Here is a 14808-nt window from a genome sequence, read left to right as displayed (position 1 = left end):
TAAATTTTTATCTTTACATTTCTATGCTATTTATTATAAAAATTAATAATAAACTAGAAACATCCAGAAAAAATCATGTCAATCATGCCCGTAATTCTTATTTTGTTGTCTTAATAAATTTAACTCACTTAGTTCAGCTGCAGCGGTTGCTGCACGAATCTCTAATTTATATTTTTGTTTCAGGTGTTCTATTGTTAGATTATGTATCTCTTCTTTATGTTGACATTTCAGTTGAAATAATTTCTCTTCTTGCTTTATTATTTTCTTAACCTTTCGCTTCTATAGAATTTCTCGTCTTCATTGGGTGGATTTTTTCTTCCTTTAGTTCTTTTCCTATATTGTTGAGCTAAGATGATTTTAAAAATATTAATTAAAATATATATTTTAAGTATTATGGCTAATAAAACTATTTCTACCAGCTAGTTTTTAGTAAAAATAGAAGATGAGCGTTCACGTGGTAATTCTTCATCATCATTGCCATCATTCTCATCATCTGGGAATAGTTGTTCAAGGCTTATGTATTCTTCCCATTCCATTGAGTCAACGGCATTACACTTAGCTAGATAACCATTATTTCTTATAATTTCATTAATAGTGAACGATTAACCAATATATAAGAAAGTCAGAACTGCAAATATCTTGGTAGTTTTAAAAATAAAATAATTACAGAAGGAAAAAAAGATGAAAACGTCCTAGTAACTTCTTCTTCAGACTTATTTGAAGAAAATAAAATCGGTGCAGTTTTAATTAAGTTTGGGGCAATAAGGAAATATCAGGATCAACTTCAGAATCTGGAATTGATGGACCGACCCCAGTTGCAAGGCGATGTTGCTTTTGGTTGTCAGCGCATTCCGTTGTTTTGTTTTTAGATTTGACCAAAGTTTTTGAGTTGATCTGCGTTTCGCTGCAATATTTTTAAAAATTATTATAAATTCGGCATACTATGTATTAAAAAATAAAGATGAAATTAACAGATAACTAACAATTTTTAATTGTTTCTCTTTGAAAAATCAAAATAAAACGCAATTAACGAAAAAATTTCACATCCCAAGCGGCACAAATTTTTTTTTGTTAATGTTTTGTTAAATTTAAGTTGACAATTATTAATTTTTTAACTTCTTGTTGAGTGAAATCTACCAAAAAGTTAACATTTTTTTTGTGACGCTTGGGATGTAGAAAATTTGAAAAACTACAAGTCCAATTTTCAAGAAAAACTTTCTAAAACTAATTTATTTGTAAAATTTAATTAAAAACTGATCAAGTTGCTGTTAATTTTAGAGTCATATTAAAAATTTAATTTTACCCTTTCAGTAATTATACTAGATGAATTAAAGTCGGTTGCGATGAAATCCCATGCTTCTTTTTTTTTCACTTAATGTAGCAGCATAACTCTTTTTATTTTCAATTACTTGGGCATAATTTTTTAAAATTTGTAGAAAATATTTTTTTTCTACAGCGGTAAAATTAGTACTTTTTCCTTTTTTTGACATATTTTCTTCTGATCTTGCGGTAATAATTTTCTAGTTGAATTAGAGGCTTGAATTTGAGGCTTACAATTTTCTAAGGTACATTTGTACATCTGTTTACAATTTTGAATAAAAAACTTCATTGTCAAAATTTAAGTACTTTTCAACCAATGAGATTGTTGGAAACATAAGAATTTTCACGGAAATTGACGAACCCGCGTTGACTTGGTCTTAAGTTGGGTCTTACTAAAGCTTATCTTACTGAAAATAAGATCCTGCTTAAAACTTTTTACTTACTCAAGTTTATCTTAAAGAATGACTCTGAAAACATCATAACTTACAGCCGATAAGGCCGTCTTCATGAAGACAGGCTTAAGTACAAACTTAAGACCGGACTATGAATACGGCCCTTACTGTAGTTCTTTCGCCCGGGAGTATTAAAATACTCGGTTTAGCGCGGGAAGGGAACCATTTTAAATAAAATAATTCTATTTAGACGTTATTTAATTTTGACCAAAATTATTTAGTTGGTTTCAATTTATTATTCAAGTTGACAAAATATTAAAAAGCTTCAAAATATAAAATTGAGGTTTACAATGACGTGATCTTAGCAATCTAAGCTCTCGGTGAGAAGTGTCGTTTCTACTACATATAAATGATCCTTATATACTAACATGTATTTTCTCTATATCTATATATATTTATTTCAGCCTATCGGCCTGAAAGTTAGACTTCACTAATATACACTTTTAGCAATACAGTCATTATGTTTATTTAACTATTTTTATTAATTTAACAGACCCTTTTAAAATCTATTTATAATAAAAATTAACTTATAATTAACTTGAAATTAAATTACAATAAAAATTATAATAAACTATAACATGAAAATATATATATTATATTGTTTATAATATGTTGGATTAATGTTTGAGTTTGACTAATTAATAACTTAAATTAAATATTATTTCTATTATTTTACAATCAGATTTTCTAATAAAATTATAAGTCAATTTAATTATTATCATGTATAAAAGAATAGACATTATCGTTTAATTATAAATTAAATAATAATTATTAATTATAAATTAAATACAAGATAATAATTATTAATTATTTTAACTTAATTTTGCTTAACTACAATATTATATAAAGTTAGATTTTAACAGTAAATGTTATTTAACAATTTTATTTTTGTTTAGTTACATATGGTTTTGTATTATTCTTTGTTACTTTAGAACAAGGGTCTATTGAATTTCACACGTGTCTTTTACGACTTTTCCTCATAGGGTTTTAAGTTCCATGTGGCGAGAAATAGTCCTTGAATTATTCAAGTACTTTTTATGGGTTCTGAGAATTCGGTTACAATGTCTTTTTGTACCGAAATATGTTTTTTTATTTTATTTTATTTTCTTTTGTAAATAAAAGCATGAAATAAATGATTTGAATATTTACTTCGAATATAAAATTTAACTAATTTTAATCATTTAATATTTATTAATTTGAATATTTCATTTGAATTCGCGCTCTCATAATAGATAGCGCTCTAATAACAGGTAACGTCACCTGCTGGATGCACTAGGTGCATTACAGTACATATTAGAGTAAGTAACCAAGGAAAATCAAGTCAATATTAGACGAGTTTTATGTACACATATTTAGTTTCATACGTGTAAAATGCATAGTAAATTACCAGAGTTTTCAACATATTTTCTCTTTTTTCGTCAAGCGTTTTGGCGCCATCTATTACTTTTGATAAACTTTAAAATTTTTAAATATCGTAAACATGAAGTAAATTTAGTAATGGGAAATCAGCCGGGGGCGTGGCTTCTTCTTGCGGCAGAAGCAGTTACTACTGTAAAACGCATTTTTAAATAAGCTGCCGTGTTTTTATATTCAATCGTGTAGTTACACGTTGTATTAAATCGAATTTTTAATAAAAATTTAATAAATAATGAAAATTTCAATTCAAGAAATTTGTGAATTTGCATGATACTGAAATCAGTAGACAAATTTTAGAAAAGTTTCACTTTTAGTTTTTTAAAATTTCTATATGTGAATTTTTTCTATTATTTTTTTTTTTGTTAGAATCTGTTTGTTAAAAAAATCCAAAAAATTGTCAGATATCTGTTACTTTCAGCATCATGAGTTTGCAAGTACTCATCCCAGTAATAAAAATTTTTAATTATTTAAAAATTATTCATGCGACTTATTCTTATTACTGTAGTTATAAAATTGCAACTATAATTACAATTCTTTATTTTACAAAAACATTTATTTAGTTATTTAAGTAATGTAAATCTGTCGTATTACATTGTATTTAAAAAATTCACAGCTTATAATTACTGTTTTTTTTTTTTGTGATTACAAAAATATTTATGTTAATTGGTATAAAGTCATTTTTGGTGAAATGTAATGAACACACTCTCTTGGACTATGTAACTTTATTTCAGATTTTTAATGCTTTTATCCAAGCTAATCGACGGTCTATAACTTCATCTTCACCAAATTTATTTTTTATCACCACAGAACTAGAATTTGTCGGAGGAAAAGTATAAAATCAAACTTCTTACTAGACTTGCTAATGACATTAAAGTTAGCCGACGTTCAACAATTTTAGATTTTTTTTATTAATTAAATTAGAACAAAAAAAATATTTTTACAAAATTGCACGCATAATTTTTAAAACTTTATTTTTAATAATAACTAAGCTTATAGACTATAATTAATTACTTAATATTTTAAAAAAGAATTTCAACAAATTTCAACTGCAGCTTCGGCATATTATATGACATTAGCTGTTTATACTCGACCTGCATAGAGTAGTTCGCATTTGATCCGTCAGGTAACGTATTTAAAGGTGCGATTTCACGATGACGCTTGACGCCAGCTTCGAGCGTCGAATTCGATCACACTGTATAATTTCGATCAAAGCGCCATCTAGATAAAGAGCAGTGATAAAGCTGAAAATTCTGAGCTTTATTTAATTGACGCTTATGTACTATTTAATTAAATTAAAAATATTATTTATTGTTTATGAAACATTAAAATAAAAAAAATATAATGGATTTCGATGAGGTAAAATCTATAGCTATTCTTTATTCTAACCTATTGATATCTATAAAAATATTAATAAATATTCCAATATTCATTAAATTATGACACTAAAGTTGACAAATGTTATAAATTTTTTTAGAATTTTATAACAGTGAAATTATTATGAAAAAAATTTAATAAAAAAATACCGCATGTGAAAATTGAAAAAAGTTATTAGCGGAAATTTTTTAAATCATTTTTTTTGTTGTGATTGATTTGTCATAAAAATTATGTGTTGTTGTTGTTGTTGTTGTTATTGTTGATCCAAATAGGTTAGGGTATAACATAGGCTGATAAGTAAACTTTCGATTTTTCTTACTTGTAAAACTAGGGTCGTTTATTTCGTCAAAATGACGCTTGACGCTAAAAGTTTGACGCTGCTTTTTATCTAGATGGCACTCTAATCGAAATTATACAGTGTGATCAAATTTGACGCTCGAAGCTGGCGTCAAGCGTCGTCGTGAAATCGCACCTTAAGTGGATGATTTCCCAATAGCACGATATTTTTTCAAGAAATACGAGTTAACGCCATCTCGACCAATTCACTAGTAGAAAATACAAATGTACAGTAGACACATGTACAATATGTATATATAAGTCATAATAATATCTATATATATATATATTCATACACTTATGCTTATATTTACTTGTAGTGGAAAATTGAGTATCGAAGATGGTTTCTTCTACTTGAAGTGTACTCGAATATTATTCCGACCTCTGTTTCTGAATAAAATATAATAAGTAAGAAAGAAATATACACGACATAAAATGTGCTTAAAGAAAATTGGAACGGTGGATTAGTGTTGAATTTGTTTAAGTCAGCCACAAAAGACATAACTCACAACCTATGTGTTGATGTTAACAGATAAAAAAAAAGCCTAACAATGCTTTCAAGCTTTTTATTATTACGGTAATATTTTGGTATGTATCTCTTAATTCTGTATTTTCCTTTTAATAGCTACAAAACTAATAGTAATAATTGATAAATAATATAAATCTTACTTACGCAACATAAGTGTAAGGTTCTATAGGTTAGGTTAGTTTGAAGAAGCTGGTATAGTAAAACTTGTTTTACTTTATTTTTAAAAATAAGATGCACAGCTATTTGCTTCGAAATTTATACATAGTTGCCATTTCGTTGTATCATATATATATATATATATATATATATATATATATATATATATATATATATATATATATATATATATATATATATATATATTCGATTTTTCTCAAAAACTAAAATTAAAAGTTAAAATTTGAGCTTCTAATAATAACTAGAAGCTTACATCATCGCATTTTTTACTACCCACTCTGATAAAATAAGAATTACACTTGAAAAGATAATGTAGAAGTACTGTTTATTGCAGGGAAAAATTTTCACTTCAAATCATAGAAATATTCTCATAATTTTGAAATTCTAGATACATAGAAATTTGCTAAAAATTAATGACCCTAGGGAAGAAAAAAATAAAAATACCTAATGAAGGATGAAAATAATTAAAAGAATTCGTCAACAATATTCATGGATATAAGTGAGAAATGTTATTCAATTTAACGATAAGTACGTTTACCTTTGTCATAATAGATATATTTCTTTAGCCAATTTAAATCGTTTTTCCAATTAAATCATTCAAAAAGTTAACTTGCTAAAAAATAAACCGAGATACCAAGGTTTTTTATTTATATAACAATCCTTTAAATTAATGATTTACGTCTGAATCAAGTTATATGTTTCACAAATTGAAATAAAAATTTCTTCTCAACTACCAATGGTTTAACCATAAACTTCTTTAATTCGCGGAATTCACTGTAATTTCGTTGTTGGCCTTGAATAATTAATTGACGAGTGAATTTATCGAAAAATGATAAATTTTTTGTAGAAAGTTAAATTTCTTATGAACATTTATACTGGTAATCCAGATATACTGGATTATTAACGAATTATCAAAATCCAAGTTAAAACAATGAAATGTATGTAGACAAAAAGATAGATTCAAATCAAAGACTAAAAAATATTTAAATTTGTCTTACATAATCTTTTTGATATTTTTTTTTGTGATTCATCCAATATTCCTTTTTTTTTTTTTTTTTTTTTTTTTTTAAGTCAATTCATTTATTTATTTCATGCTTTGTTTGGAGAAACTATTTTCTTATCAATGATAATTATTATTTAAAAATTATTGAATTATTAATGATTATTTCTGTGATAAATATTATTGAATGATACTGTCACTTACTTTTAAAATTATCTACGTGATTAATTGATACATCATTTCTATTAATTTATATTATCCACCTATCATTTTTCTCTTAAATTAAATTGTAAAAAAAAAAAGTAATATAAATGAAATCATACCCCCTGATAGAGAAATGAATATTTTGATATATCACTTAATTTAATTCATTAGATTCGTAGAAAGTAATATATAACTATTTATGGGACTGAAACGTTTGGTCGAGTCTATATTTAGTAAAATTTCTACAAAATTACGATGGCTTTTTGTTTTTGTTAGGGTAATTATGCAGAAGTAGGGCTCCACCTATTTTAGATAAAATTGAAATACAATAAAAAATCGAAAAATTGATCTTTTTGAATATTTTTTTTTTTTTAATTGTTCGTCACGGCGGATTTATGATAAAAATGATAAAAAGTATGAAAATGAAATATTTAGGTGATTTTCTTTCATTTGAAGTTCAAAAATTTACTATTTCAAAAATTTTCAAATTATGATATCCTGAATTTTTTTTTTCCTAATTTATTATATTTTTATCGCTCTTTAAGAAAAAAAATATTTCAATAACCGAAAAAAATAGCATCGTGACCATTTCATTGAAAAACACCTGAAATCGTAAATTTTTGAACTTCAAAAGAACAAAAATCACCAAAATATTCCATTTTTATACTTTTTATCATTTTTATCATAAATCCGTCGTAAAAAAAAAAAAAAAAATAGGGGGAGCCCCATTTCTGCATAATTACCAAAAAATCATACTCCAATGTATTTTTTTATATTATTTTAAATATTTTCTACGCTAGGTTTATTGGCACCAAAAGAATTTTAAAATTCGAGTTATGTATTTATATCATTTGTGATATCAAAATCTATCTTTCCTTATCGGGTGAGGCTGAATGATACTCAATATATTTTTAAACCTGAATAATACTTTTTGAAAAATATTTATAATTTAAATGGTTTGTAGTAGCTCTTTAAAAATTTATTGAGGTAATTATTATTTATTAATAACATGCCGAATCTTTTTCAAATGTGAATAGTAATTCTGAAACCGACAGTACTATCTTGAGTAGAAATGTAGAAAACAAAAGAAGGCAGCTCTTAACTTTATTGAAGGCTTAAATTTTAACTAGACACATTTTTTTTTTTTTTTTTTGTTATATTACTCATTCATTGTCATAGTATGTATTAATTCTTTTTATAGTTCAATGTTTACTTTATGTAAGTATCCTTAAATTTAATCATTTTTTTTCTTTTTTTTTTTTTTCATAACAGAACGTCAAAAGAAAAAAAATTAAACCGAACCATAGTAATCATCTCCAGGCATGATAAAATAGAAGATCAGAATAAAGGAGATGAGCCATAATATCGCAGGCATGCCACCTTTTGCTAGGATGCCACTCAGTGGTATGGGAGTTGGAATGGGACCTAACGGTCCACATTCTGAACCTAATGCTCATCCTCATCCTCCACCACCACCACCAGCTGGTGCTAATCCTAAAAAAAAAAGAAGAACGAATGCTAACGTAGCACCTGCAGCTTCTCAACCTCCCCCATCTCTACAGGTTATATATAATTTTACATTCACTAAAATATTGTTTAAAGTTTATCTAATATGCGATAATTCTATACTTTAGGACTTATTGCCACCACCTTTGTCGGGTTACGGCGATACAATAGTAGCAAGTAATCCTTTTGATGATGCTCCACCTCAAAGTACACCAAATACGATGATACATGGTGGACCACCACATATACACGGTGGACATCCACATCATCCTCATCATATGACGGGTCCTTCTATGAGGGGTATGAGTCCACTTACATCGATGAGTAGTATAAATCCAATGATTCCTCACAATATGGGCAATATGAGCCCGATGGGTAATTCACCTATGAATAATCATATAAATCACATGGGAGGCATGTCACCGATGAATCATGCACCAATGGGAGGTATGAGTCCTATGAATAATATGGGATCCAATATACCTACGGGACCGATAAATTCTATGAATAATCATATGAATTTAAATCACATGAATAATGCTCAAATGAGTGGACCACCTATGGGAAGTCCAATGAGTAATATAAATAATGGTCCAATGGGAAGCCCAATGAATAATATGGGCCACAATATGGGAAGTCCTATGGGTGGACCACTAGGATCGCCAATGAATAGTATTGGAGGTAATAATCACAACCACATCCCTAATGGACCAATAAATATAAATAATATGACCAATCATATGCCACCTAATAGTCCACTTAATGGACCGTCAATAAGTAATGTAAACAGCCCATTAAATCACAATGGCTCGCAATCACATTCAAATCATATGGGAAGTAATCTCAGTAATTTAGGAAGATCTATGAACGGACCTATGACTACTATGAGCTCGATGATGCCTAACAATATAAATTTGCCTGGGCCAAATACAATAAACAACATGAACATAACTGGTCCTCAAATAAATAATATGTCAAATATGAACGTTTCTCACTCAAATCAAATGGGACATATATCGAGTCCTATGGCTACTATGTCGAATAATATGGCTGGTGGCCCGCCTATGGGTCATCCTATGAATATTCCACCTCATGGATATCAAGGACCTGGTATGGGGTCTAAACCTATGCCAGTTTCAGCAGGAAAGGTACTAAAAACTTTTTTTTTCTTTTATTTTTATCACCTTAAAATACTAGTCTTTACTCAAGTAAAATATAAAGCATTCCACGCTAAATCGGACGGTTTAAAAAATTTTTAATTTTGATTTCTATTATCAAATTTTATTTTTTAAAGAAAAATCGTCAAAAAAAAGAAAAGATTAAAATTTTTATCTTCAAACATTTGTTGATGAATTGATGTCTCTTCAAGTTGAGCTACTTGAATTTGTAGAATAATTTTAATATTGTTTAAGGAGGTATTGCGCCAAGAAAAAGACACCAATAAGTTATGGCTAATGGTATGGCTATTGGTTTCTTTCTCACACAATAGTGCTGCCTCTTTTTACAGACTGTTGCTCACTTACTTCCACTCATGTAAAATACCGAAAATCACTAACTTCAAACATTTCTTATAAAAAAATAAATACCGCTCGTTTGTGTTATTTTTGATAAAAAAAACTTGTTATAACTCCAATTAAATATTCCCAGTTTTTCAAAAAAAATCCTAAGAAAAGTATGGCTGTTATTCAATAAAATGTTCACTCTAACTATGGTCAGATTAGGGAATATATGTTAAATATACGATTTTTAATTGCTAATATTTCGAAAATTAGCACCGCAAGGACTATTAAAAAAAATTTATTTGTATAGAGGACACTTAAAAGTACGCGTATTCAAAAATTGAAAAATATTGTAAGAAAAGTGATTTTGCACAATACCTCCTTAAATGAGTAAATAGTACTTTCTAACATAAAAGTATACATATAAGTAAATATTTTGAAGACAAATTTGATGATAAAAGAACTACCATCAGATTGACGTTGTTATAATAATAATTTATTTCAAACGACTTATCAATAAAAAATCAAATTAGAAAAACGACAAACAGAACATACATCAATAACATTTCGTTTTAATAATGAATAATAAAAAAAAAAAAATTATCTTCAAATTCGTAAGAATCAAAAAACAAAAGTAATTCAAAATATACACTCACTTTAAAAATAAATATTTATAGTTTAAAATTCTAAAATCAGATTTAAAAAATATTTGAAATATTTTTTTTAAATAAAGATTTTTAGAAATAAAAGTGTTTCGATCTAAACCATTATGAAAGAAGTTGAGTGTTACAACCGAACAAAGAGCGATTTTTTTTCAAACTTGATTTCTCTTAAACAGTTGATCAAAAAATTTCAAAATTTATCAACAAGAGTTTTTCGGTAAATGTTAAAGAATGTCGATATTAAACGATATTAAAAATGTTTTAAACCGTCTGATTTAGTGTAGAACGTCTAACGTGTGGTCGAACTTGAAGTTCAAACCATATCAATTTGACTTAGAAAGAAAGTAAAAGATAGTCTCATTTTATTTTACTCGTTCATTAGGCTAGACTCCATAAATTTTAATTTTGAGAATTCTCGGTCTTGCATCTTTGAATTTACAGTACAACCTGGTTATAAGTTACATCGGATGATCTACTCACTCTCACGGCAGTTATATCTATATATGAAATATTTCATGTAAGTAAAAGAGAGAAAGAAATATATAAATAAATATATAAATAAAGAACTTATGACCAAGTTGTATTGTATAGGAGTTTTACTGGATATAGTTTTGAAGTTTGTCTTACTTTGGGCTCAAAAAACTGCGTTGAATATCATAAACCTCATTCGAATTGATTGTAGACTTAAAATGATTTTATTCCATACTCTCTTAAGACTCTCAATTAAAATTTTGCAATTAACTTTCAGATTTATCCTCCAGACCAACCGATGGTATTTAATTCACAAAATCCAAATGCTCCACCAATTTATCCTTGTGGTATTTGCCATAAAGAAGTCCATGATAATGATCAAGGCATATTATGTGAATCAGGATGTAATTTTTGGTTTCATCGGTAAAAAAATGATAAAATAAAATTTGTTTATACTCTATCATTTATTATAGATTGATTAAAATTTAAATAAAAATTTTAGAGGATGTTCAGGACTATCAGAAGCAGCCTTCCAGTTATTGACTCAAGAAGTTTATGCGGAATGGGTGTGTGATAAATGTTTACAATCTAAAAATATACCGTTAGTGAAATTTAAACCATAACATTTTTCAGTTCATCATTAAAATTATTCAGAACTAACATTTTGTTATAGTTTATGTAATTTTAAGTGATAATCTTGAGTATCTACATACTTAATTGTTTTTAAATTTGTATACATAATCAAAATTCAGGATATTATTCAAACTTTAGTTTAAATGTAACTAACTTCGATTAAATTCGTTATTTAAATTGACAAAATTTTATAATTATATAACATAGTTTAGAAAGATAGATAAAAATTTTTTTCAAGCACGAAAAAAAACTGTTTTTAATTATGGATTATTGTAATAACAATCTTTAATACTTGTAGATCTGATAAATTTATAACCTTGTAATTATATTTTATTTTATATTTAAAATTAAAAGTCAATTAACACGGAATTTTACAAAAAAACAGATCAAAATCTTGGATAAATTGTCAAAGTAAAACTTAAACTTGACTGCATTTAGATTATATTTTACAACAGTACATTGTATAAAATTATCATTTCTTAAAAATAGGCAGATTGTACAAATTAGAAACGAAAAAAATATTTCTCAGTTGTTAATTAATATTGTTTCATAAATTTTTGTATTTTATTTACGGAATTGCATTCAGGTATGTAATTAAGAAATCATTGGTCTCGTTTATTTACATACATCGTTTGCTATTATTTATTTATATAATTATGTATGTAATAGTAATCAAAAAAAAGTAGCATGTATATAAAGTACGATTAACGCTTCACGTTACGGGGCGTGCCATTTACTTTTGCCAGCTTATTTAATTTTTGAACAAAAATTATTATAAACAATTTGAACTCTTTTTTAATGAACTGAACTGATTTTGATGGTTAGATTTCCGTGGCAGCTAATATTAAAAAATTAAATTTTTACTTATTGTATATATAGCCTTGCACAACTTATAGTTTCTCATTTATTATTATTATTATTATTTTTAATTTTTATTAATATTAAAAAGAAAAAATTCTAATGTTCGTAATTAATATTACAACGAATGGATTATCTTTAAATAATTTTTCATACTTGTTTCACCTGGATAATATAAAGTTTGTTAATCACAGAAAGTGTATTATTATTATTATTATTATTATTATTATTATTATTATTATTATTATTATTAAATTAATATCTATGGAAGAAAAAAATTTATTGCAAGAGATTGAATAAGAATAAAATATTTGTAATAATAAGAATATAATACGCTATACTATTGGAAATTAAATAAATTTCTTACGTCTAAATTTTGATATGATTTGTAAAACAAAAAAATCTAAGAAACGGCTGATCCTGCCGACTATCCTTGAAATTTTCCGCTATATTGAAGCGCTATAAATATAATAGATTGATAGAGCGCTAAAATATAGACAGGTTTTCGTTTCTGAAATGTAATGGTCCGTAACACGTTGATAAGTATATTTTTAAATAAATTTTTTGATATTTATTTTCATGTTGAAATTTTAAATCATAGTACAATGAGAAAATATTATTTTAATTTCCTACGGCCGCCATATATACTGATCAAATCAATCGATTTGCACATTATTTAATTATTGAGTTAGACGCAGTTTGTATCTACAAAAAATGATTTAAGTAAAAAAAAAATTGATCAGTCTATAAAAATTGGAATGTTACTTCAATTAAATACTTTACTAAATTTTTCAACGAGAATATTTCTCATTAAACATATTATCTAAGCGTATAAACACAATATAAAACCAATTTTACCGTAATGATTATGAATTATTATTAATTAATTATTTCCAACTATTTGACGCTATTAATCTGTTAATTATTTAAAATTTTTTTATATTATCAATTAATTGATTACTTTTAATTACTTAATATTACAATTTAAAACTTTATCATCATTTAATAACTTTTATTACAATAGTTTTGATTAAAGGAAAAATTAAATTAAAAAGTTTATTTTTAATTTTAATAATTTATCAAATTAAACAGTTAGAAACAGTAGTGAAATACGTAAAAAATCATTAGAGTCGTCCCAACATAAGAATAGACCTGAAAAGTCTTGAATTTCATGAATCAAGTAAGAAAGTTTTTTTCTTTTTATAATATATAGAAATAAAAAATAGTTATGTCCGTCGCAAGAGTAACCGTTATAGTCTAGTCAAAAAGTGCCTTTTAGGTCAAAATTTTTTCGCCTTCTTCGAAAATTATGATTGAGGTTTCATTTCGGAATGGCATGTAGATAGTTTTTGAGAAAATGCTAAGCCCGCTCGCAAAAATTGCAATAGTTATAAACAATTAAGTGAAAAAAAAGGGGTTTGGTTTTTCGTTAATATCTCAAAAACTATTTGAGATAATTTAAATTTGAAAAAAGATTCAAAAAGAAGAAGAAATTTCCTAAAAAAAGTCTTGACTCCCGGAATTGTCGGACTAATGTTTATAATTTTCCCAGAGGGTTGAAAATACGCTCGAAAACGGGTACTCCGGCTTGCGCAAGCCACGCCCCCTTCGGACCTTTAATGAATAAATATTATTTAAACTTATTAAGTATGAAAATTAAAAATTAAAAAAATTCAGGCGCCTGCAGGATAGATTAATGAACAATAACCCGTGATCAAAAAATTTTTATCGCGATTTTTCAATAAGTTACCCATTAATTAATTAACAATTTTTTGTATCATGAACATTAACATCGCAACTGCGATAATTGTTAAACTATTAATCTGAGAATTTTTTTCCTTGCGTGGAGCTATTTTTCAAAGGTCTTAGAATAGATTCCCGTTGGAAAAATTCAAAAATTGTTAATTTTCGTTTTGTTATTAATAATTTACTGAGGGAAAAAATTATAAAACTTAATTAAACATTGAAAAAAAATTTTTTTTTGCAATATTATTATTGATCCGTTTTCTTATGATCAGAAGCTACTTAAAAGTGATTTTTAATAATTTTTATCTCTTATTGTTTAAAAAATTGTTATAAACAAATGCGTTGTTTATGAGATAATTAAAAATTTCTTTTTGATAACATAATCTTTGATGATAATTATGATTTAAAAAAAAAAAAACCGTTTCTTAAAAAAATTTCTTTATTGCTTAAAAACGCATTTGTTAAATAACAATTTTTTTTTACCACTCATTATGAAAATTAAGGAACCATTTTTTTTTTAAATCATTATTTATCTTGGTATTTGGTATTACAAAAAAAAATTCGATTATTATTTAAATTTTCATTGTTTATTTAATAAACAATTTGTTATAAACACATTAATTAT

General features: G+C 26.2%; 1 protein-coding gene and 1 long non-coding RNA gene across 3 annotated transcripts; one reads left to right on the top strand and one right to left on the bottom strand.

Annotated features, from left to right (window-relative positions):
• Nucleotides 1-449: 449 nt before the first annotated feature.
• Nucleotides 450-1433, bottom strand: LOC123268399. The gene is made up of 3 exons (XR_006510227.1): nt 1304-1433; nt 668-904; nt 450-559 (listed from the first exon to the last, which is right to left on the bottom strand). It is a non-coding gene; the product is annotated as an uncharacterized LOC123268399 (long non-coding RNA).
• Nucleotides 1434-5218: 3785 nt separating this feature from the next.
• LOC123268396 (protein pygopus) lies at nt 5219-12342 on the top strand. 2 transcript variants are annotated; one of them, XM_044733406.1, is made up of 5 exons: nt 5219-5486; nt 8081-8370; nt 8443-9462; nt 11224-11369; nt 11449-12342. In XM_044733406.1, the coding sequence occupies exons 2-5, from the start codon at nt 8161-8163 to the stop codon at nt 11567-11569; spliced, it is 1497 nt and encodes a 498-aa protein (XP_044589341.1). In that variant the 5' UTR covers nt 5219-5486; nt 8081-8160; the 3' UTR covers nt 11570-12342. The 2 variants fall into 2 exon arrangements, with proteins under 2 accessions (XP_044589341.1, XP_044589342.1); XM_044733407.1 differs by lacking the exon at nt 5219-5486 and adding an exon at nt 5939-6132.
• The last annotated feature ends 2466 nt before the right edge of the window (nt 12343-14808 follow it).

Source organism: Cotesia glomerata, linkage group LG7 (assembly GCF_020080835.1).
Source record: "Cotesia glomerata isolate CgM1 linkage group LG7, MPM_Cglom_v2.3, whole genome shotgun sequence".
Classification (NCBI taxonomy): Eukaryota; Metazoa; Arthropoda; class Insecta; order Hymenoptera; family Braconidae; genus Cotesia; species Cotesia glomerata.
The sequence above is the reverse complement of the archived record's forward strand: the minus strand, read 5'-3'. Positions and strand labels throughout refer to the sequence as shown.

Coding starts and splice junctions, on each gene's coding strand:
- LOC123268396 (XM_044733406.1), top strand. CDS start 8,161: ATGAGCCATAATATCGCAGGCATGCCACCTTTTGCTAGGATGCCACTC. Junction 9,463..11,223: donor TGCCAGTTTCAGCAGGAAAG/GTACTAAAAACT, acceptor ATTAACTTTCAG/ATTTATCCTCCAGACCAACC. Junction 11,370..11,448: donor TGTAATTTTTGGTTTCATCG/GTAAAAAAATGA, acceptor TAAAAATTTTAG/AGGATGTTCAGGACTATCAG.